The sequence below is a fragment of the Thalassophryne amazonica genome, chromosome 2 (assembly GCF_902500255.1).
Source record: "Thalassophryne amazonica chromosome 2, fThaAma1.1, whole genome shotgun sequence".
Lineage (NCBI taxonomy): Eukaryota > Metazoa > Chordata > Actinopteri > Batrachoidiformes > Batrachoididae > Thalassophryne > Thalassophryne amazonica.
The window spans coordinates 18,939,245-18,963,146 of NC_047104.1; the positions used below are offsets into that span (position 1 = coordinate 18,939,245).

Below are 23,902 nucleotides of genomic sequence, written 5' to 3' on the forward strand. Positions count from 1 at the left end.
GAACAAATTTCTTAACACACTTTCATTGTAAAGATAACTATAAAAGTGTGAAATTTCCCCTTCTTTCTGTTTTTCATACAATATCAAAGGACATAAGTGCCCGTAGTCTAAGAATAACCCACAAACAAACAAACGCACACAGGAAGTAGCTGCTTTGTGTCTCCACTCGTTCGAAGACGACACCGTCAGTTTACAATGAAGTAAATCTACAACAACAGCTGCTGCTGAACTTGACAGGTGTTCCATAGACTTCAAATTATTCAGAACCTGTCCAAAAAAAAAGCATATATATTTTTGTTGCTCACTCTGAAATGACTGAGCCTTTAAGTGATGATATCATGAAGTCTTCACCTTCATGATATGACTCAGTCCATAAACCACATTTCTCACTGATTTAGACCTGATTTAGGAAACCTAAAAGGCACAAAACACTGAACTAAATGACGCTTTGAGTGTGCACATAGATGTCTCTGGCCTACACCTGTGATTGATGCGATGCAGGATCCAGTTTGTCCTCAAAGTGTGTCCCTCAATTTGATGGTCACTGCCTTCACCTCTGAATACTCAGCCAGTGCATACTCACCCCTGTGGCGAACACAGGCACACAAGTTACACGTTACACACTGCACAATAACCCTCGCACAGTATCCAGTGCACACTATACAGTGCACAGCACATAGTGTTGTACACTGTATGCTGTGCACTATGTATTGTACACTGTGTACACTGTACAGCATACTGTGTACACAGGCCACAGTATCCAGTGCACAACATACAGTGCACAGTAAACAGTGCACACAATACAGTATACAGTGCACAGGTATCAATATGAAGTACTAGAATAAAGAAGGTGTGATGTTTCTTACAGTTCTCTTCCATTGCCAGACATCTTATATCCTCCAAAGGGAGCCTGGACATGAAGGGCGTTAAAACAGTTTACCCTTCAGACAGACACACAGAAAGACAGACAGATTTGATTTTATTTGTCATCAGTGTAAACTGACTGCAGACCCTCACCACTCCCACTTTGGACCTGTCTGTTGTCTAAGACTGTTTTTTTTTTTTTTTTTTTCTTATTTTGTATTGTTTTCATTAAGTGTTTGATTTAATTCAACAGGATCTTCAAAGTCAAAGTGGGCTTTATTGTCAATGCTATATGTACCGGACATACACAGGATTAAATAGCAGTACTCTGAGGCCCACGGTACAAGTGATAAGAATAATAATAAAAGTAGTAACACAAATATAAAAATCCAAGAGACAAAAGGTATGCAAAATACAAAAATAAAGTATGTGAAATGCAAACTATTAAAAAAAACAAAACAGTACAATGATACTATAAAACAAAATAATTTGAGGTCCCAAAAAAGAAGCTGTGCAAATTCAAGCTCAAATAGCAGCACACAGTCACACGGCACAGAGCAGCAGACTGAGTAAAGTGCAGGTGCAGGCATCGACCATAAAGTGTCTGGTGCAGCCCTGAGTGTGTGTGCGTGTGTGTGTGTGTGTGTGTGTGTGTGTGTGTGTGTGTGTGTGTGTGTGTGTGTGTGTGCGCAGTGGTGCTTCTACACTGAATTACTCCTCGGGTGAGCCCCCCCCCCCCCCCCCCCGAGTACCCCACCTCCAAAAACACATTATTTTCACAAACAGCTATTTGTATTATATTCACTTTTCTGTAGCAGTCAATAACAGTTCCATTCTAGTTTTAGTTTTAATCATCAGTTTTCTTGTTTTCCCCTTTTTGGCTTGTCACATCCGTTCTTAGGTTTGCCCCTTTTGTTTTGCTCACATTAATTATTTGAGCACGTCATGTTTCTCAGTTTCTGTCACTCACTTCTCTTGCTTAGCACCGCTTTGTTTTACCCCCGCACTCTCTTGCCTTTATTCCCTCTTCTTTGTTCACTAAACCACACCTCTTTCCAGAAACTTCCACACACCTGCTTCACATCAACCTGATTAGTTTGCTCCTTATTAAAACCCTCACAGTTCCTGATTGTTGATGCTGTTCACTTTCTTGCCTTTAATTCTCATCCTGTTTGCTCTTTTGTGTTTTTGACCTTGCTTGTGAACTCTGCCTCGCCGTTGCCCTGTACTCAACCTGTTTTTTGACTCTGCCTCTGTTTTGCCTGTATTACTCCTTGATACTGTTTGTATGAACTTTGCTCATTTCAGGACCTTGACCCAACCTGCACCATTTCTGATACCTCTGCCAGTAAGTTTGACTACCTGTGTACCAAACCCTAAGCCTGGTCTTCAGATAAAGCTTTTTAGCAGTCTAAGCCAACAATGCCTGTGGGTCTGCATTGGTCTCCTCCCATTTCTTGTGTCAAGCCACCACCAGCCCTGACAGACGTAACAGGCAGCGGTTCCACTAACAAGGGCCTGTTTTAATGTCTTTTCAACTTTGACCTAGTTAGCCACATTGCCTAAACATTACATGGCATTTTTGATCACGTAAGCACACGCATGGGAGGATCACTTCTTTGTCTATAAAAACCTTGTATAAACTGTTCGGGGTCTCTTTCCTGAACGAGTCCCTGTGCGACCTCAGCATGGTGAGAACCCCAGATCTGGTATAATTAACTTCACATGAAATGAATAAATTGTCCTTTTTGTATTAACAGTCTCGTTGATCCAGGACAGACCCAAAGAACTCAGGGTCTAACAGTTTTGGTGCTGAAACCCAGTGGTCTGATCCTGATACCTGACTTGGAGAACATCAAGAACAGAGGACGATATTTTTTTCCAAACAATCGAGTCCTCGCAAATCAAGGGTGAGAAGAAAACCCTTTGTATTAAGGTACAGAGTTTCTGCACATTGAGTATTTCCAACTTTGTGTTGTTTAGGAAAGAAATAAATTGAATATCAAATCAATTTTATTTATATAGTGCCAAATCACAACAAACAGTTGCCCCAAGGTGCTTCATATTGCAAGGCAAAGCCATACAATAATTACAGAAAAACCCTAACTGTCAAAACGACCCCCTGTGAGCAAGCACGTGGCGACAGTGGGAAGGAAAAACTCCCTTTTAACAGGAAGAAGCCTCCAGCAGAACCAGGCTCAGGGAGGGGCAGTCTTCTGCTGGGACTGGTTGGGGCTGAGGGAGAGAACCAGGAAAAAGACATGCTGTGGAGGGGAGCAGAGATCAATCACTGATTAAATGCAGAGTGGTGCATACAGAGCAAAAAGAGAAAGAAACACTCAGTGCATCATGGGAACCCCCCAGCAGTCTAAGTCTATAGCAGCATAACTAAGGGATGGTTCAGGGTCACCTGATCAAGCCCTAACTATAAGCTTTAGCAAAAAGGAAAGTTTTACGACTAATCTTAAAAGTAGAGAGGGTGTCTGTCTCCCTGATCTGAATTGGGAGCTGGTTCCAGAGGAGAGGAGCTTGAAAGCTGAAGGCTCTGCCTCCCATTCTACTCTTACAAACCCTAGGAACTACAAGTAAGCCTGCAGTCTGAGAGCGAAGCGCTCTATTGGGGTGATATAGTACTATGAGGTCCCTAAGATAAGATGGGACCTGATTATTCAAAACCTTATAAGTAAGAAGAAGAATTTTAACTTCTATTCTAGAATTAACAGGAAGCCAATGAAGAGACGCCAATATGGGTGAGATATGCTCTGTCTAGTCCCAGTTAGTACTCCAGCTGCAGCATTTTGAATTAACTGAAGGCTTTTCAGGGAACGTTTAGGACAACGTGATAATGAATTACAATAGTCCAGCCTAGAGGAAATAAATGCATGAATTAGTTTTTCAGCATCACTCTGAGACAAGACCTTTCTAATTTTAGAGATATTGCGCAAATGCAAAAAAGCAGTCCTACATATTTGTTTAATATGCGCATTGAATGACATATCCTGATCAAAAATGACTCCAAGATTTCTCACAGTATTACTAGAGGTCAGAGTAATGCCATCCAGAGTAAGGATCTGGTTAGACACCATGTTTCTAAGATTTGTGGGGCCAAGTACAATAACCTCAGTTTTATCTGAGTTTAAAAGCAGGAAATTAGAGGTAATCCATGTCTTTATGTCTGTAAGACAATCCTGCAGTTTAGCTAATTGGTGTGTGTCCTCTGGCTTCATGGATAGATAAAGCTGAGTATCATCTGCGTAACAATGAAAATTTAAGCAATGCTGTCTAATAATACTGCCTAAGGGAAGCATGTATAAAGTGAATAAAATTGGTCCTAGCACAGAACCTTGTGGAACTCCATAATTAACCTTAGTCTGTGAAGAAGATTCCCCATTTACATGAACAAATTGTAATCTTAGATAAATGATTGAAACCACCGCAGCGCAGTGCCTTTAATACCTATGGCATGCTCTAATCTCTGTAATAAAATTTTATGGTCAACAGTATCAAAAGCAGCACTGAGGTCTAACAGGACAAGCACAGAGATGAGTCCACTGTCTGAGGCCATAAGAAGATCATTTGTAACCTTCACTAATGCCGTTTCTGTACTATGATGAATTCTAAACCCTGACTGAAACTCTTCAAATAGACCATTCCTCTGCAGATGATCAGTTAGCTGTTTTACAACTACACTTTCAAGAATTTTTGAGAGAAAAGGAAGGTTGGAGATTGGCCTATAATTAGCTAAGATAGCTGGGTCAAGTGATGGCTTTTTAAGTAATGGTTTAATTACTGCCATCTTAAATCCTGTGGTACATAGCCAACTAATAAAGACAGATTGATCATATTTAAGATCGAAGCATTAATTAATGGTAGGGCTTCCTTGAGCAGCCTGGTAGGAATGGGGTCTAATAAACATGTTGATGATTTGGAGGAAGTAACTAATGAAAATAACTCAGACGGAACAATCGGAGAGAAAGAGTCTAACCAAATACCGGCATCACTGAAAGCAGCCAAAGAGAACGATATGTCTTTGGGATGGTTATGAGTAATTTTTTCCTCTAATTTTAATTTTATTAGCAAAGAAAGTCATGAAGTCATTACTAGTTAAAGTTAAAGGAATACTCGGCTCAATAGAGCTCTGACTCTTTGTCAGCCTGGCTACAGTGCTGAAAAGAAACCTGGGGTTGTTATTTTCTTCAATTAGTGATGAGTAGTAAGATGTCCTAGCTTTACGGAGGGCTTTTTTATAGAGCAACAGACTCTTTTTCCAGGCTAAGTGAAGATCTTCTAAATTAGTGAGATGCCATTTCCTCTCCAACTTACGGGTTATCTGCTTTAAGCTGCGAGTTTGTGAGTTATACCATGGAGTCAGGCACTTTTGATTTAAGGCTCTCTTTTTCAGATGAGCTACAGCATCCAAAGTTGTCTTCAATGAGGATATAAAACTATTGACAAGATAATCTATCTCACTCACAGAGTTTAGGTAGCTACTCTGCCCTGTGTTGGTATATGGCATTGGAGAACATAAAGAAGGAATCATATCCTTAAACCTAGTTACAGCACTTTCTGAAAGACTTCTACTGTAATGAAACTTATTCCCCACTACTGAGTAGTCCATCAGAGTAAATGTAAATGTTATTAAGAAATGATCAGACAGAAGGGGGTTTTCAGGGAATACTGTTAAGTCTTCAATTTCCATACCATGAGTCAGAACAAGATCTAAGGTATGATTAAAGTGGTGGGTGGACTCATTTACATTTTGAGCAAAGCCAATCGAGTCTAACAATAAATTAAATGCAGTGTTGAGGCTGTCATTCTCAGCATCTGTGTGGATGTTAAAATCGCCCACTATAATTATCTTATCTGAGCTAAGCACTAAGTCAGACAAAAGGTCTGAAAATTCACAGAGAAACTCACAGTAACGACCAGGTGGACGATAGATAACAAATAAAACTGGTTTTTGGGACTTCCAATTTGGATGGACAAGACTAAGAAACAAGCTTTCAAATGAATTAAAGCTCTGTCTGGGTTTTTGATTAATTAATAAGCTGGAGTGGAAGATTGCTGCTAATCCTCCGCCTCGGCCCGTGCTACGAGCATTCTGGCAGTTAGTGTGACTCGGGGGTGTTGACTCATTTAAACTAACATTCATCCTGCTATAACCAGGTTTCTGTAAGGCAGAATAAATCAATATGTTGATCCATTATTATATCATTTACTAACAGGGACTTAGAAGAGAGGTCTAATGTTTAGTAGACCACATTTAACTGTTTTAGTCTGTGGTGCAGTTGAAGGTGCTATATTGTTTTTTCTTTTTGAATTTTATGCTTAAATTGATTTTTACTGGTTGTTGGTGGTCTGGGAGCAGGCACCGTCTCTATGGGGATGGGGTAATGAGGGGATGGCAGGGGGAGAGAAGCTGCAGAGAGGTGTGTAAGACTACAACTCTGCTTCCTGGTCCCAACCCTGGATAGTCACGGTTTTTAGGATTTAAGAAAACTGGCCAGATTTCTATAAATGAGAGCTGTTCCATCCAAAGTGGGATGGATGCCGTCTCTCCTAACAAGACCAGGTTTTCCCCAGAAGCTTTGCCAATTATCTATGAATCCCACCTCATTTTTTGGACACCACTCAGACAGCCAGCAATTCAAGGAGAACATGCGGCTAAATATGTCACTCCCGGTCCGATTGGGGAGGGGCCCAGAGAAAACTACAGAGTCCGACATTGTTTTTGCAAAGTTACACACTGATTCAATATTAATTTTAGTGACCTCCGATTTGCGTAACCGGGTGTCATTACTGCTGACGTGAATTACAATCTTACCAAATTTACGCTTAGCCTTAGTCAGCAGTTTCAAATTTCCTTCAATGTCCCCCGGAAGACAATTGACTATGGTTGCTGGTGTCGCTAACTTCACATTTCTCAAAACAGAGTCGCCAATAACCAGAGTTTGATCCTCAGCGGGTGTGTCGCCGAGTGGGGAAAATGGTTAGAGATGTGAACGGGTTGGCTGTGTCCACGGGGCTTCTGTTTAGGACTACGCTTCCTCCTCAGTCACCCAGTCGGCCTGCTTTCCCGGCTGCTCGGGATCTGCCGGGAGGGAACTAACGGCGGCTAAGCTACCTTGGTCCGCACCGACTACAGGGGCCTGGCTAGCTGTAGGATTTTTCAAGGTGCGGAGCCGAGTCTCCAATTCGCCCAGCCTGGCCTCCAAAGCTACGAATAAGCTACACTTACTACAAGTACCATTACTGCTAAAGGAGGCCGGGGAATAAGTAAACATTTCACACCCAGAGCAGAAAAGTGCGGGAGAGACAGGAGAAGCCGCCATGCTAAACCGGCTAAGAGCTAGTAGCTGCGCTAAGCTAGCGGATTAATTAATTAATTAATTATTCGCAAAGTGAATAATGTGTAAATAATGTAGGTGATTCAGCAGAGGGAGTGCTTTAGTTAAGGCACGTGAAGATTACACTGTGAAACAAATCGTTATCTAGTTAACTAGATCAATCTAACTGCGCAGATTAAACAGCTAACAGATACAGCAAAACACCGCTGTGCTCCGGAACAGGAAGTGATACAATACCGCCGTGAGAGCCAACCACCAGTAGCCTGGAATACTGTCCAGTAACTTAGTCAAAACATTGATTTGATTTTTAACTTATTTTAAATAATCAGTTTTCATGTGAAGTTAATAACTGCACAAGCTGATTGATTGTTGTGATTTGTGTGTGCCCTGAAAGGCATTCCAGGGAAATTTGCTGATTTTTGTGTCCACTGAAGGGTATTCTAGAGAAATTTGTTGTGATTTTTGTGTCCCCTGAAGGTGTTCTGGGAAAATAGGTTAGTTGATTGTTGCGATTTTTGTGTACCTTGAAGGTGAGATGTGTTACTGTTACAGTCCTGTGGGGAAGCTAGGGTCAGGCATAGGTAGTCAGCAGATTTTTTTTTTTTTTTTTTTTTTTAAGGGAGCCTTTAGGACAGTTAAAAAGTCTGAGAATTAAAACATATGGTGGCTCTGTAATTGTGCGCGCAGACGGTCAGCCTTGCTGCGGTGAAGCTCCACAATTAAAATCCAACATAGGTCAGCATGAGAATGGAGCAATTCCCATGCTGACCTAACTGTGGGTAATAATTTTTTGCTGACTAACTCACTGTGATGGACAAACGGCTATTTATAAGGAAAGACTAATACCGGCTCTTTAAGGATTGTGTTATCACTGATGACTTTGACAAATGCACTGCGGATGTCTGTTATTGAATGTGTGTGTGCAAGTACGTCCAGTGAGAACAGCAATGTTGAAACTAACTGTGACCAACACCTGGGCCCTCACCCAGGTGTTGGTGTGTGTGTTCTGTTTATTTTATAGTGTTTATTTATTCATCACAATGGAATAGTTTTATTGCCTAAGTGTGTGCTGGCAAATTGGGTTGAAAAGGGAAAGAAGGGAAGGCAAAGGACATTGTGAGGGTAGCTCCCAAGCTTTTCACCACCCCACTCCTTCTCCTGCTCTCCCTCTTCTCACCACTCCACCACCACTGTGCAAGCAAAACTTGCAGAGGCTTAAGCGCTGTGACTTTAAAATAAAAGTTGCTGCATGTTGGTGTGCTCAGATGACCTGATCAAACCTGAATAAACGCTGTAACTTTAAAATAAAAGCCTTGTCGCTGCATGTTGGTGCGCTCAGATGCCCTGATCGATCAGGTCTGATCAAACCTGAATAAGCGATGTGACTCTAAAATAAAAGCGCCGTCGCTGCATGTTGGTGCGCTCATCAGACACCGTGATCGATCAGGTCTGATCAAATCAGCGGACCTGATCGGAGCAACCAGAGCATTAAAAGTTTAGAGTCACAGCGCTTCATTCACAGCAGCCTTTACCACAGCCAGACTCAGCTGCATGTGTACACAATGAAAATGATCCACTAAGACAAAAAGTAATAATAATGTTAAATGACTGTTTCTGAGCAGCACCACACAGTGCAGTAGAGAACTGAGCGCACTTCCACAGAGGCAGAAAATATCATCTTTGGCTGCATATGTGGCAGTAATGAAACTATAAAGACCTCCTGATACTGTCCACTGTTTTCCAAGTGCAGTGATGTGTTCCGCACAGCCGGCAGGAGGGAACTGGGTCTAAGTGGCAAGGTACACACGACTGTGTGCACACATTAAAAAGCGAACACACGTAGATCCACAAACACGGAAAAAGGCTGAGTATGCGTGCATTTCGGGTGTATTTCAATAAAACACAACGCCGCAACATGCAGCTCTACGAATACGCCAATGTGAAAGGGGCTTAATTCAGGTTTGATCAGACCTGATCGATCAGGCCGTCTGCGTGATCCTGTTCTCCAGCTGATTCCTCTGGATGCAACACTCAGTTTTTGGATGTGTACGGGAGCGCCGTGTTGCACAGACTTGCATGCAGTAACGCTGTGCTGCGCAGATCTGCTTAAAACTGCATATTGTCTGTGTCCAGTGCTCTACGCCAAGGAAAATGAAATGTTAAAATGTTTTAATTTCTTCCATCCTATGCACATAGCCCTCAACATAGTGCTGCGTAGGGAGAAAAAACTTGACATAGAACTGCTAAAAGTGGGCGTAGAGCTGCTCAATTTGGCGAAGACGATATGCCACAATAAGCAGCTCTACGAATATGCCAGTGTGAAAGGGGCTTTATTGGTTTGTTTTGGAACAAAGTGTGATAATATGTTGCAAGCAACCTTATGTTAAATGTTTGCCGTAATGGACCACCATGGTCGTACGTTGTTTTTAACGTGCATGTTTGTATGTTTAATGTGTATGTTTGAAAAGAAAGAAAAAAAAAAAAAACTGGACCGCCGCATCCAGAGATTTATGGTGAAAAACATGCTGTGCTAAGAATTAGCTTAGCAACTTTCTAAAATGCCTGCTGCTAGTTTAATTCAAAGCGAATTTTCACTGCAAACATCTGTCTTTCCAGAATTGAATGAGCGAATCAGGGATTTATGGTGTAATAAAACGCAAGTTTTTGCAGCACAGATCGGCAGGGCCACGCTAAATTAGCGTTAGCCACTAATATGCTAACTGACATTAAAACAAACAAAGCGAATGAATTCACTCGCACAAATTGACGCCGATCAAACAAATAAAAGCTAACGGACAAAAACAGTAGTGACATCATGGTGTCTCTACTTTCATTGGCTGTCACCCCCCCCCCCCCCAAAAAAAAAGTGGATTTGCATGATTTATAGCTTAAAAATAGGAAAGAGAATGTGACCTTTTGACTTCTTAAAATAAGTCAAGGTTAGCTATCTTTGAACTTGTCCAAGGTCTGTCTCCCAAGAATGTTCCCTGTGAATCTGAAGACCCTGGCAGCAATAGGAGTGGACTGAGCACAGATAGATGGACAGACACAAAGCCTTCGCAATACCCGACGGCCATATTTTGATGGCCTCGGGTAATGAGAAAATAGAAGTAATATAAACAATAATAATAATAATTATTATTATTACAATCATGATGATAATAACAATAATAGTGTGTATATGATAACAAGAACCTAAACAATTTCTAAATACATTAAGACAGTAAATTAACATTCAAAAATGAAGTAATTAACAGGAAATACAGGTGAGCCCGTTAAGATTTCTTCTACTTCTTTCTTTCTACTTCCTCCTCCTGCTGCTACAGGTCAGCGATGAGGGCAGAAGATTCTGAGCAGAAGATTCCTGACGATTCGTGTGGCAGGCGTGTGTGCAAGGGTGCAATTTAGAACTAGAAATTGAGGGGGACAAAGTGTGAGGCCCGTAGGTCCGAAGGCCATAAGCCGGGGGTCTGGGGGCCGCTTTAGGCCCCAGAAGCCAACAGTTTCTAGATAAGCTCGGATGCATTCTGAGCATCCAGAACAGTAATTTTAATGTTTTGAGAAGACCATAAAGTGGACACCATTTGACTTATACAATTTGAAACTGTGGATATAAGTACTTTATTCTGAGAATAGCCAGCATTGATTTTATTAACATCCTGGTGTAAATAAGGTATCACCACATGTGTAGAACTCAAAAAGAATAATAGGCTGAGTTTTCATTAAAAAAACAACTGCAATGTGGTAAAATGTATTCATAAATATGAAAGAACAGGCTCTTAATAATTATTAGCTATTGCATACTGTATTTTTTTTCTCAAGATTTGTTACTGCATAAGTTTGAAAAAAAACAACAGATCATAAGTTTAAGATAAATTAATTATCATGAATTTAATTTTCAAAGTGGCACTAATGGCAACACTCATACTGAACATAATTTCACTTGCATAGACTGATTTTGGAGATCAAGCAATAATTGCAGATGGGCTTTCTGAGGTCCCAGATAGCTTTTCTGATTTCCTTTTCTAACTTTCAGAATTTAGTAAATTAGCATATGGTCCATTGATACTTTTGTGTAGACACTAGTCCCTAGAGCACGGGTGGGCAATCATGTGCCATGAAGGGCCGAAGCACTGCAGGTTTTCCTTGCTACCAATCACCTCAGCAGGTGATTTCATTAATGTTCAGGTGTTTCAACAGGTGATTTCATTGACAACCAGGTGTTTATGTTCAAGGACGCTCACCAGCAACCCACCTGCTGAGGTGATTGGTTGCAAGGAAAACCTGCAGTGTCCCACCCCTGCCCTAGAGGCAACTACAACCCCTGCCAATAATTATGGAATCACCGGCCTTGGAGATGTTCATTCAGTTGTTTAATTTTGTAGAAAAAAAGCAGATCAGACATGACAAAACTAAAATCATTTCAAATGGCAACTTTCTGGCTTTAAGAAACACTATAAGAAGTCAGGAAAACAAATTGTGGCAGTCAGTAACGGTTACTTTTTAAGACCAAGCACAGGGAAAAAAAAATATGGACTCACTCAATTCTGAGGAATAAATTATGGAATCACCCTGTAAATTTTCATCCTCAAAACTAACACCTGCATCAAATCTGATCTGCTCGTTAGTCTGCATCTAAAAAGGAGTGATCACACCTTGGAGAGCTGTTGTACCAAGTGGACTGACATGAATCATGGCTCCAACACAAGAGATGTCAATTGAAACAAAGGAGAGGATTATCAAACTCTTAAAAGAGGGTAAATCATCACGCAATGTTGCAAAAGATGTTGGTTGTTCACAGTCAGCTGTGTCTAAACTCTGGACCAAATACAAACATGGGAAGGTTCTTAAAGGCTAACATACTGGTAGACCAAGGAAGACATCAAAGCATCAAGACAGAAAACTTAAAGCAATATGTCTCAAAAATCGAAAATGCACAACAAAACAAATGAGGAACGAATGGGAGGACACTGGAGTCAATGTCTGTGACCGAACTGTAAGAAACCACCTAAAGGAAATGGGATTTACATACAGAAAAGCTAAACAAAAGCCATCATTAACACCTAAACAGAAAAAAACAAGGTTACAATGGGCTAAGGAAAAGCAATCATGAACTGTGGATGAAAGTCATATTCAGTGATGAATCTCGAATCTGCATTGGGCAAGGTGATGATGCTGGAATTTTTGTTTGGTGCCGTTCCAATGAGATTTATAAAGATGACTGCCTGAAGAGAACATGTAAATTTCCACAGTCATTGATGATATGGGGCTGCATGTCAGGTAAAGGCACTGGGGAGATGGCTGTCATTACATCATCAATAAATGCACAAGTTTATGTTGATATTTTGGACACTTTTCTTATCCCATCAATTGAAAGGATGTTTGGGGATGATGAAATCATTTTTCAAGATGATAATGCATCTTGCCATAGAGCAAAAACTGTGAAAACATTCCTTGCAAAAAAGACACATAGGGTCAATGTCATGGCCTGCAAATAGTCCGGATCTTAATCCAATTGAAAATCTTTGGTGGAAGTTGAAGAAAATGGTCCATGACAAGGCTCCAACCTGCAAAGCTGATCTGGCAACAGCAATCAGAGAAAGTTGGAGCCAGATTGAAGAGTACTGTTTGTCACTCAAGTCCATGCCTCAGAGACTGCAAGCTGTTATAAAAGCCAGAGGTGGTGCAACAAAATACTAGTGATGTGTTGGAGCATTCTTTTCTTTTTCATGATTCCATAATTTTTTTCCTCAGAATTGAGTGATTCCATATTTTTTTCCTCTGCTTGGCCTAAAAAAGTAACCGTTACTGACTGCCACAATTTTTTTTTTCCTGATTTCTTATAGTGTTTCTTAAAGCCAGAAAGTTGCCATTTGAAATGACTTTAGTTTTGTGTCATGTCTGTGATCTGCTTTTTTTTCTACAAAATTAAACAACTGAATGAACATCCTCCGAGGCCGGTGATTCCATAATTTTTGCCAGGGGTTGTATTTCTGGTTTCAAATTTGGGCAAATGCAGTCCCAGAAAATTCCGAATGTGACAAACAAGAAACAGGTGTTGTAAACAAGTCAATGCTGCTAAAAATACAAACTTACAGAAACAAAGATACTATTCTGACATGGTTTGCACATAAGACTGACATAGCATGTTTCAAGTACACACATATATGTCAGAAGGTGGGGGGGGGGACATACCATATTCTGTCCCCCCTGGTTGAAAAGGTGGGGGGGACATGTCCCCCGTATCCCCCACCAAATTGCACCCATGCATGTGTGTGGCTGGCACGTGAATAAATTCCAGCCCATTCTGAACCTGCACTAAGGATCTAAGAGTCACATCCAAAAACTGAATCATCAGGGATCTTCCGCACAGAATCGTCCGCCCTCATCGCTGACCTGCAGCAGCCGGAGGAGGAAGGAAAAGTTTCCAAACTCACTCCAGATGAAGAAATCATCACGCTTCAAATGGCTGAAACTATTATAATATGGTAAGTTAAGCTGATTTGAAGTTTTTTGGTCAACTTCAATAACTCGCAGTCCAATTCTGTGGACCTCAACTCGCACCAGTTAACGGGGCTCACCTGTAAAAGAGTTGAGTTGTTTCTCTAAAAACTCTTGAGCTCTAAGGTTCTAAAAACATTATGGACTCACATGCCATTTCAACTCATTATGTAAACTTTGCATAATTTACTGCCACCCTTGAAAAATGTCAGCTACCTCTTTTGTAAACACTACCCAATCTAGAGGCCATGGATCCCCACAGGCAACACACTAGTCGTGAGGTTCAATCCTTCAGTGAACAATAACGAGTAAATGTTTCAAACCCATTCCTATCTGATGCAGATTCTTAAAGTGCTTTTTAGACGCACATTCAAATAATAATTTTGGCCAGGCCAGGTGTTTAACCACACACCTGCAGCAACTCAGCGATAAATTAATGAAACTGCTCTGATTGGCAAATTGAACAGAGGATGCTCTGGTAACCAGCCTGCGTCTGCTCCAGGTCAACACCTTCCCAAACAAAAGTGCTGTGGGAATGTTTCCCACTTGGATGTAATATTGCTTTTAGGCTTTTTTTTTTTTTTTTAATCACATGACCCACTGTGTCATTGTGTCTGACCCTGCACATTCTTTTTGGAAGTAGGCAGTGACTGTGAGCATCTCACCAGACGGTCCCTGTCTTCAGTGCTGCAGAGACGTCCAGGGCGCGGTCCAGGTTCGTGGTGAAGATGGCAGACACGAGGCCGTACTTGGAGCTGTTGGCCCTCAATATGACCTCCTGCTGGGTCTTAAAGCTCAACAGACACTGGACTGGACCAAAGATCTGTCAGCAGACACACAAAACAAGCACTATTAGCAAAGTGCCCCTGGAGCGGCCTGTTTCTTACGCTGCATCTTTTTTTCATCTCTGTGACGCTGCAACCTGATGGACTTAAACCAGCTTACAGTTTGACAAAGCAATTTATTCAAACCATTCATTCATCCATTCAGTTTCTATACCTACATACCTACTTACTCCAATCAAGGATCCCGGGGCTGGAGCTTATCAGTCATAGGTACAGGGTACAGAACACTAGGGCCACAACAAACACATTCACACACAAAACATTTACTTGTTATTGTTCACTGCATATGTTTGGATGTGGGAGGAAGCCGGCGCATCACACAAACACGGGGAGAACATGCAAACTCCACACAGAAATGCCCCACATAGGAATCGATCCCATGACCTTCTTGCTGTGAGGCAACAATGCTTTCACTTTATTTATTCAGTGTCTCTAAAGGAGCAACGAGCTGTACAGCAATGAGTATACAGAAAAGTACAAAATAAAAAGAAAAGAAAAGAAAAGAAAAAGAAAAACACACCAGACATTCAGTACACAAGGAGGACACAGTACAGGCCTGAATCGATGGAAATGGAACCGAGTTACCTAACGCGATTTGCCATCAACCCTAAGTACCTGCTTGTCTCCTCTGGTCAGCATTCAGAACAGAGATAGCCACAGGTACAAAGGAGTGCTTATATCTGTTGCTCCTCACTGTAGGAAACCTAAGCCTCGCTCCAGATGGCAAATAAAATTCACCATGGAGATGGTGGGCCCGATCAGATAAGATCCACTAACCACTAAGTCACTGTGCTACCCTTTTTCATAATTCCAGCATTAAAATGGTTTTAAGTTAGTAAGTTAATGACATCTGTGTAATGCAATAATGTTAAGTATTTAACATTCTTTGGTAAATCCAGTAAGTAATGTGGATTACATGAAACAGCTTATAAGGATATCTTTTCTCTCTTCGATGTGGATTTGATGGTAAATAGACTGTCATTTATAAAGTGCTTTCACATTCAAAGCACTTTACAGCGATGCCTCACATTCACAGAGATACACTCATACTGATGGCATCTAATGTGCTCAACTTTGTGATTTTCCATTCTGCCAGGGTTTTGAACCAAGGACCCTCTGGTCACAAGTCCACTGCTTTAACCACTTGACCATCACCTCTCCATGTGATAACGGTCACCCCATAGGCACTCTGGATCTCAAACAGCTTCCCTATAGACTCCACGCATCCTGTCCTAGATGGATGATGGATGGATCCCTCAGACACGCCACTGACTATAACCAACTCCTGACATGAACCCAGGCTCCGAGGCACTCTTCTGCTTCTGCCTGAAAAGCAGTAGGGGGACTTCCTAGTTCTAGTGGCACCTTATCTCCTATGCTCTCAATTGTCATCCACTTAGCATAGCCAGTCCAGCCCCTGATCCCCAGGTAGGTTCTCAGACAGACAACAAAGAAGACATCAGTCAACCAGAATGACTGATGTTTGCTATAATGACAACTTAAACAGAAAACTAGCAGCCAAAATGCCAAGGGAGGGTTGTGTCATGTGTCACCTAGGCAGACATCCAGTCCATCTGAACCTTTTGAAAGTAACCATTTATCTGCCACAATCAAATGAAATGTGAGCGCCCCCTGGCTTTCAGTAGTTACACAACACTTGATCCACCTATGTCCTGGATTATCCTCAGAAAAATGAGTCACATGCCCAAAATGTTGTGGCTGAAGAGGCTTGCCTCTACTGGTGGTTGGCTCTCACTGCGGTATTGTATCACTTCCTGTTCCGGAGCACAGCGGTGTTTTGCTGTATCTGTTAGCTGTTTAATCTGCGCAGTTAGATTGATCTAGTTACCTAGATAACGATTTGTTTCACAGTGTAATCTTCACGTGCCTTAACTAAAGCACTCCCTCTGCTGAATGACCTCTAAATTATTTACACATTATTCACTTTGTGTGTCTTTAGGAATCCGCTAGCTTAGCGCAGCTACTAGCTCTTAGCCGGTTTAGCATGGCAGCTTCTCTTGTCTCTCCTGCACTTTTCTGCTCTGGGTGTGAAATGTTTAGTTATTCCTCGGCCTCCTTTAGCAGTAATGGTACTTGTAATAAGTGTAGCTTATTCGTAGCTTTGGAGGCCAGGCGAATTGGAGACTCGGCCCCGCACCGTGGAAAATTCTACAGCTAGCCAGACCCCTGTAGTCAGTGCGGACCAAGGTAGCTTAGCCGCCGTTAGTTTCCCTCTGGCAGATCCCGAGCAGCCGGGAAAGCAGGCCGACTGGGTGACTGAGGAGGAAGCGTAGTTCTAAACAGAAGCCCCGTGTACACCGCCAACCCGTTCACGTCTCTAACCGTTTTTCCCCACTCGACGACACATCCGCCGAGGATCAAACTCTGGTTATTGGCGACTCTGTTTTGAGAAATGTGAAGTTAGCGACACCAGCAACCATAGTCAGTTGTCTTCCGGGGGCCAGAGCAGGCGACATTGAAGGAAATTTGAAACTGCTGGCTAAGGCTAAGTGTAAATTTGGTAAGATTGTAATTCACGTCGGCAGTAATGACACCCGGTTACGCCAATCGGAGGTCACTAAAATTAACATTGAATCGGTGTGTAACTTTGCAAAAACAATGTCGGACTCTGTAGTTTTCTCTGGGCCCCTCCCCAATCGGACCGGGAGTGACATGTTTAGCCGCATGTTCTCCTTGAATTGCTGGCTGTCTGAGTGGTGTCCAAAAAATGAGATGGGCTTCATAGATAATTGGCAAAGCTTCTGAGGAAAACCTGGTCTTGTTAGGAGAGACGGCATCCATCCCACTTTGGATGGAGCAGCTCTCATTTCTAGAAATCTGGCCAATTTTCTTAAATCCTCCAAACTGTGACTATCCAGGGTTGGGACCAGGAAGCAGAGTTGTAGTCTTACACACCTCTCTGCAGCTTCTCTCCCCCTGCCATCCCCTCATTACCCCATCCCCGTAGAGACGGTGCCTGCTCCCAGACCACCAATAAAAATCTATTTAAGCATAAAAATTCAAAAAGAAAAAATAATATAGCACCTTCAACTGCACCACAGACTAAAACAGTTAAATGTGGTCTATTAAACATTAGGTCTCTCTCTTCTAAGTCCCTGTTAGTAAATGATATAATAATTGATCAACATATTGATTTATTCTGCCTTACAGAAACCTGGTTACAACAGGATGATTATGTTAGTTTAAATGAGTCAACACCCCCGAGTCACACTAACTGTCAGAATGCTCGAAGCACAGGTCGAGGAGGAGGATTAGCAGCAATCTTCCACTCCAGCTTATTAATTAATCAATCAATCCATCCAAATTGGAAGTCCCAAAAACCAGTTTTATTTGTTATTATCTATCGTCCACCTGGTCATTACTGTGAGTTTCTCTGTGAATTTTCAGACCATTTGTCTGACTTAGTGCTTAGCTCAGATAAGATAATTATAGTGGGCGATTTTAACATCCACATAGATGCTGAGAATGACAGCCTCAACACTGCATTTAATCTATTATTAGTGTTGTGTGGGCCGCTGAAGAGGAGGTACTGCTGGCCCACCACCACCAGAGGGCGCCCTGCCTGGAGTGCAGGGCTCCAGGCACCAGAGGGCGCTGCCGCATCATGGGAGTAATCTGGGTGACAGCTGTCACCCATCACCAAACACAGCTGTTTCCACTCAGCACCGAGGTATATCAGGAGGACGGCGTCTCCACCTCAGTGCCGAGATATCACCTAAGACCAAGGTAGTATTCTCTGCAGGTATACTTTGCATTATTAACTAAGACTGTCAAAACCGTTTTTCAGGACTGGTGACTACTAAGAACCTTATTCCTTGGATAAGTACTCACCTTCCTGCTGAACTTTGTCAAGAGGTGGAGGCGGCTTCTCCCCTCTCTGTAACTGGGTGCGTTCATCCACTCCTGTGTGTTGTTGCTCTCTCCTGCCAGCAGTACCGGATCCGACGAGCGGAGGCAGTGGCCACCTGGGAAGTCGGGACTTGGCGGTTCCAGTATTTCCAGGGTTCGGTGGCAGAGGAGATCTGGGTGGTTCCGGTTCGACTGAGACGGACGTCTCCTACCTTCGAGCCTGCCCACACGACACCAGCGGATTCGACCCTAAATTGTGTTTGTTGTATTACTCTTGCTTGTTCAGTAGTAAATCTTGTTATTTACTTTCTCCATTGTCCGTTCATTGCGCCCCCTGTTGTGGGTCCGTGTTCCAACACTTTCACAACAGGATATCTCGGCCAGCGTCATGGACCCCGAGGGGCGTCAACCGGCTGTTGAACGGCCAATGGAAGACCAAGACGCGGCGGAGGCTTCGGGAGGGGTAATCGGCGAGTTGCAGCGGATCCTCACCGCTTTCACCTCTCGGATCGATTCAATGACCGAGCAATACGTTCTCCTAAACCGCAGGGTGGAGGCTCTCGCCGCACAAGTGGAGGCGCGCCCTTCGGGCGCCGCTGCGGCTCTCCCTCCCGAGGACCCTGCGCGTGAAAGTGACGTTCCACTGGTCGTTCAACGGTCCCTTCCTTCGTCCCCAGAAGCATACATAAGCCCTCCAGAACCGTACGGAGGCTGTGTGGAGACGTGCGCGGATTTTCTGATGCAGTGTTCGCTCGTCTTCGCACAGCGTCCCGTAATGTACGCGACTGATGCTAGCAAAGTAGCTTATGTAATAAATCTGCTTCGCGGGGAGGCACGCGCTTGGGCTACAGCGCTCTGGGAGCAGAACTCACGGCTCCTTCATACGTACGTTGGGTTTGTACGGGAGCTCAGAACGGTGTTCGACCATCCCAACAGAGGAGAGTCCGCTTCAACCGCGCTACTGTCAATGAGACAGGGGCGTCGGAGCGCAGCTGCCTATGCAGTCGCCTTCCGCATCGCGGCGGCGAGATCCGGCTGGAATAGCACTGCCCTCCGCGCCGCCTTTGTAAACGGACTGTCACTGGTCCTAAAAGAGCATCTGGTGGCGAAGGACGAACCGCGGGACTTAGACGGGCTCATCGATCTAGTCATACGACTCGACAACCGGTTAGAAGAACGCCGTCGGGAACGAGGCGAAGGGCGTGGCCAGGCACGCGTCGTCCCTCTCCCTTCCGGTTCCGATCGAGCACCGCCTTCCCCACGCTCCACAGCCCCTGCGCTCCGTGGGGTCACAGCTCCCCCTACTGACGAAGCTAGGGACACGAGTAGGGCAACATTTAGGGCACCAGATGCACAGAGGAGATGGACCCACGGAGCGTGTCTTGTTTGTGGTTCAATAGAGCACCATGTGAGAGACTGCCCCGAGCGGTCAAACGCCAAATGCCCGCCCCTAGAGACTGGGCCAGGGGTGGGTCAAAACATTCACGTGGGACACACCCACATTGCTACACGACTCCCAGTCACGATCCTGTTTGAGGATTCAACCCTGAAGGCCCCAGCACTGGTGGACACGGGCTCTGAGGGGAATCTGCTTGACAGTAGATGGGCCAGGGAGATAGGGCTCCCTCTGGTGGCTCTTACCCCGCCTGTGCAGGTTCGGGCACTAGATGGCTCCCTACTCCCACCAATTACGCACAAGACACCTCCAGTAACTCTGGTGGTGTCAGGTAACCACCGGGAGGTGATCGAGTTCTTCGTGACTAAGGCCACCTCCCGTGTGGTTTTAGGGTTTCCATGGATGCTTAAACACAATCCCCGGATTGATTGGCCGTCCGGGGTAGTGGTTCAGTGGAGCGAAACCTGCCATCGGGAGTGTCTCGGTTCCTCGGTTCCTTCCGGCTCCCAAGCTAAAGAGGAGGTCCGAGTCCCGCCCAATCTGAAGGCGGTGCCAGCGGAGTACCATGACCTCGCTGACGTGTTCAGCAAGGATCTGGCTCTCACGCTTCCTCCCCACCGCCCGTATGATTGTGCCATCGATTTGGTTCCAGGCAGTGAGTTCCCGTCCAGTAGGCTGTACAACCTCTCACGGCCGGAACGCGAATCAATGGAGACCTACATCCGGGACTCATTAGCTGCCGGATTGATCCGGAATTCCACCTCACCGATGGGCGCAGGTTTCTTTTTTGTGGGTAAAAAAGATGGCGGGCTTCGTCCATGCATTGATTACAGGGGGTTGAACGAGATCACGGTTCGCAACCGATACCCGTTGCCCTTGTTGGATTCAGTGTTCACTCCCTTGCATGGAGCCAAAATGTTCACCAAGCTGGATCTTAGGAATGCGTATCATTTGGTTCGGATTCGGAAGGGAGACGAATGGAAGACGGCATTTAACACCCCCTTAGGTCATTTTGAGTACCTGGTCATGCCGTTCGGTCTCACTAACGCTCCCGCGACTTTCCAAGCGTTGGTAAACGATGTCTTGCGGGACTTCCTGCACCGGTTCGTCTTCGTATATCTGGACGATATACTCATCTTTTCCCCGGATCCTGAGACTCATGTCCGGCATGTCCGTCAGGTTCTGCAGCGGTTGTTGGAGAACCGGCTGTTTGTGAAGGGCGAGAAGTGTGAGTTCCACCGCACTTCTTTGTCCTTCCTGGGGTTTATCATCTCCTCTAACTCCGTCGCCCCGGACCCGGCCAAGGTTGCGGCGGTGAGAGATTGGCCCCAACCTACAAGCCGTAGGAAGCTGCAACAGTTCCTCGGCTTTGCAAATTTCTACAGGAGGTTCATTAAGGGCTACAGTCAGGTAGTTAGCCCCCTGACAGCCCTGACCTCTCCAAAAGTTCCCTTCACCTGGTCGGACCGGTGCGAGGCCGCGTTCAAGGAGTTGAAACGGCGCTTCTCGTCTGCACCAGTTCTGGTGCAGCCCGATCCTAGCCGCCAGTTGGTGGTTGAAGTGGATGCCTCGGACTCAGGGATAGGAGCGGTGCTCTCCCAGAGCGGGAAGACCGATAAGGTCCTTCACCCGTGTGCCTATTTTTCTCGCAGGTTGACCCCCGCTGAGCGGAATTATGACGTCGGCAATCGGGAACTCCTTGCTGTGAAAGAGGCCCTCGAAGAGTGGAGACATCTGTTGGAGGGAACAGCCGTGCCATTCACGGTTTTCACTGACCATCGGAACCTGGAGTACATCAGAACCGCCAAGCGTCTGAACCCCAGGCAAGCCCGCTGGTCACTGTTCTTTGGCCGTTTTGACTTCCGGATTACCTACTGCCCCGGGACCAAGAATCAGAGATCGGATGCATTGTCCCGGGTGCACGAAGATGAGGTCAAAACGGAACCGTCGGATCCCCCGGATCCCATCATCCCGGAGTCCGCTATCGTGGCCGCCCTCACCTGGGACGTGGAGAAGACCGTCCGGGAGGCCCTGACCCGTGTCCCGGACCCCGGAAACGGACCAAAAAACAGACTATACGTCCCACCAGAAGCTAGGGCTGCAGTCCTGGACTTCTGTCACGGTTCTAAGCTCTCCTGTCACCCAGGGGTGCGAAGGACCGTGGCAGTCGTCCGGCAACGCTTCTGGTGGGCATCCCTGGAGACCGACGTCCGGGACTACATCCAGGCCTGTACCACCTGTGCCAGGGGCAAGGCAGATCATAGAAAAACCTCAGGGCAACTACAGCCATTGCCCGTGCCTCATCGCCCCTGGTCCCACATCGGCCTGGACTTCGTCACGGGTCTCCCGCCGTCCCAGGGAAACACTGTCATCTTCACGATAGTGGACCGTTTCTCCAAGGCGGCCCACTTCGTGGCCCTCCCGAAGCTCCCTACGGCCCAGGAGACAGCGGACCTCCTGGTCCACCACGTCGTCCGTCTGCATGGCATACCATCAGACATCGTCTCCGATCGCGGTCCCCAGTTCACCTCACATGTCTGGAGGAGTTTCTGCCGGGAACTGGGGGCCATGGTCAGCCTCTCGTCTGGGTACCACCCCCAGACCAACGGGCAGGCAGAGCGGGCGAATCAAGAACTGGAGCAGACACTTCGCTGTGTGACAGCCGCGCACCCGACGGCCTGGAGTACCCATCTGGCCTGGATCGAGTACGCCCACAACAGCCAAGTGTCATCAGCCACCGGCCTCTCCCCGTTTGAGGCGTGCTTGGGGTATCAGCCCCCCTTGTTTCTGGTGGTTGAGGGAGAGGTCGGTGTGCCCTCGGTCCAGGCCCACCTACGGAAGTGCCGTCGGGTGTGGCGGGCCGCCCGCTCTGCTTTGTTGCAGGCCCAGACGAGGCCGAAGAAACATGCAGACCGGCGACGGGCCCCGGCTCCCAAGTATCGTCCTGGGCAGGAGGTCTGGTTATCCACCAAGGACATTCCCCTACAGGTTACCTCTCCTAAACTGCAAGAACGATACATCGGACCATATAAAATCCTCAAAGTCATCAACCCCGCCGCAGTGAGGCTCCAGCTTCCGGCCTCACTGCGGATCCATCCAGTTTTCCATGTTTCCCGGATCAAGCCTCTTCGCACCTCACCCCTCTGCACCCCGGGTCCGGCACCGCCTCCTGCCCGGATCATCGACGGAGCACCGGCTTGGACTGTCCGCCGGCTCCTTGACGTCCGTCGGATGGGCCGGGGTTTTCAGTATCTGGTGGACTGGGAGGGGTACGGCCCCGAGGAGCACTCCTGGGTGAAGAAGGGCTTCATCCTGGACCCGGCCCTCCTGGCCGACTTCTACCGTCGCCATCCGGATAAGCCCGGTTGTGCGCCAGGAGGCGCCCGTTGAGGGGGGGGTCCTGTTGTGTGGGCCGCTGAAGAGGAGGTACTGCTGGCCCACCACCACCAGAGGGCGCCCTGCCTGGAGTGCGGGCTCCAGGCACCAGAGGGCGCTGCCGCATCATGGGAGTAATCTGGGTGACAGCTGTCACCCATCACCAAACACAGCTGTTTCCACTCAGCACCGAGGTATATCAGGAGGACGGCGTCTCCACCTCAGTGCCGAGATATCACCTAAGACCAAGGTAGTATTCTCTGCAGGTATACTTTGCATTATTAACTAAGACTGTCAAAACCGTTTTTCAGGACTGGTGACTACTAAGAACCTTATTCCTTGGATAAGTACTCACCTTCCTGCTGAACTTTGTCAAGAGGTGGAGGCGGCTTCTCCCCTCTCTGTAACTGGGTGCGTTCATCCACTCCTGTGTGTTGTTGCTCTCTCCTGCCAGCAGTACCGGATCCGACGAGCGGAGGCAGTGGCCACCTGGGAAGTCGGGACTTGGCGGTTCCAGTATTTCCAGGGTTCGGTGGCAGAGGAGATCTGGGTGGTTCCGGTTCGACTGAGACGGACGTCTCCTACCTTCGAGCCTGCCCACACGACACCAGCGGATTCGACCCTAAATTGTGTTTGTTGTATTACTCTTGCTTGTTCAGTAGTAAATCTTGTTATTTACTTTCTCCATTGTCCGTTCATTGCGC

At 45.7% G+C, this 23,902-nt stretch overlaps 1 protein-coding gene across 1 annotated transcript in view; it reads right to left on the reverse strand.

The window, feature by feature from the left end:
• Window positions 1-503: 503 nt before the first annotated feature.
• Window positions 504-23,902, reverse strand: part of aldh1a3 (aldehyde dehydrogenase 1 family, member A3) — a 196,393-nt gene continuing 172,994 nt past the window's right edge. The window contains exons 11-13 of the mRNA XM_034184024.1: window positions 14,378-14,535; window positions 867-941; window positions 504-585 (exon numbers count right to left, since the gene is read on the reverse strand). Coding sequence (XP_034039915.1) covers window positions 516-585; window positions 867-941; window positions 14,378-14,535 — 303 coding nt within the window. The 3' untranslated portion in view covers window positions 504-515. The remainder of the gene's footprint in view (window positions 586-866; window positions 942-14,377; window positions 14,536-23,902) is intronic.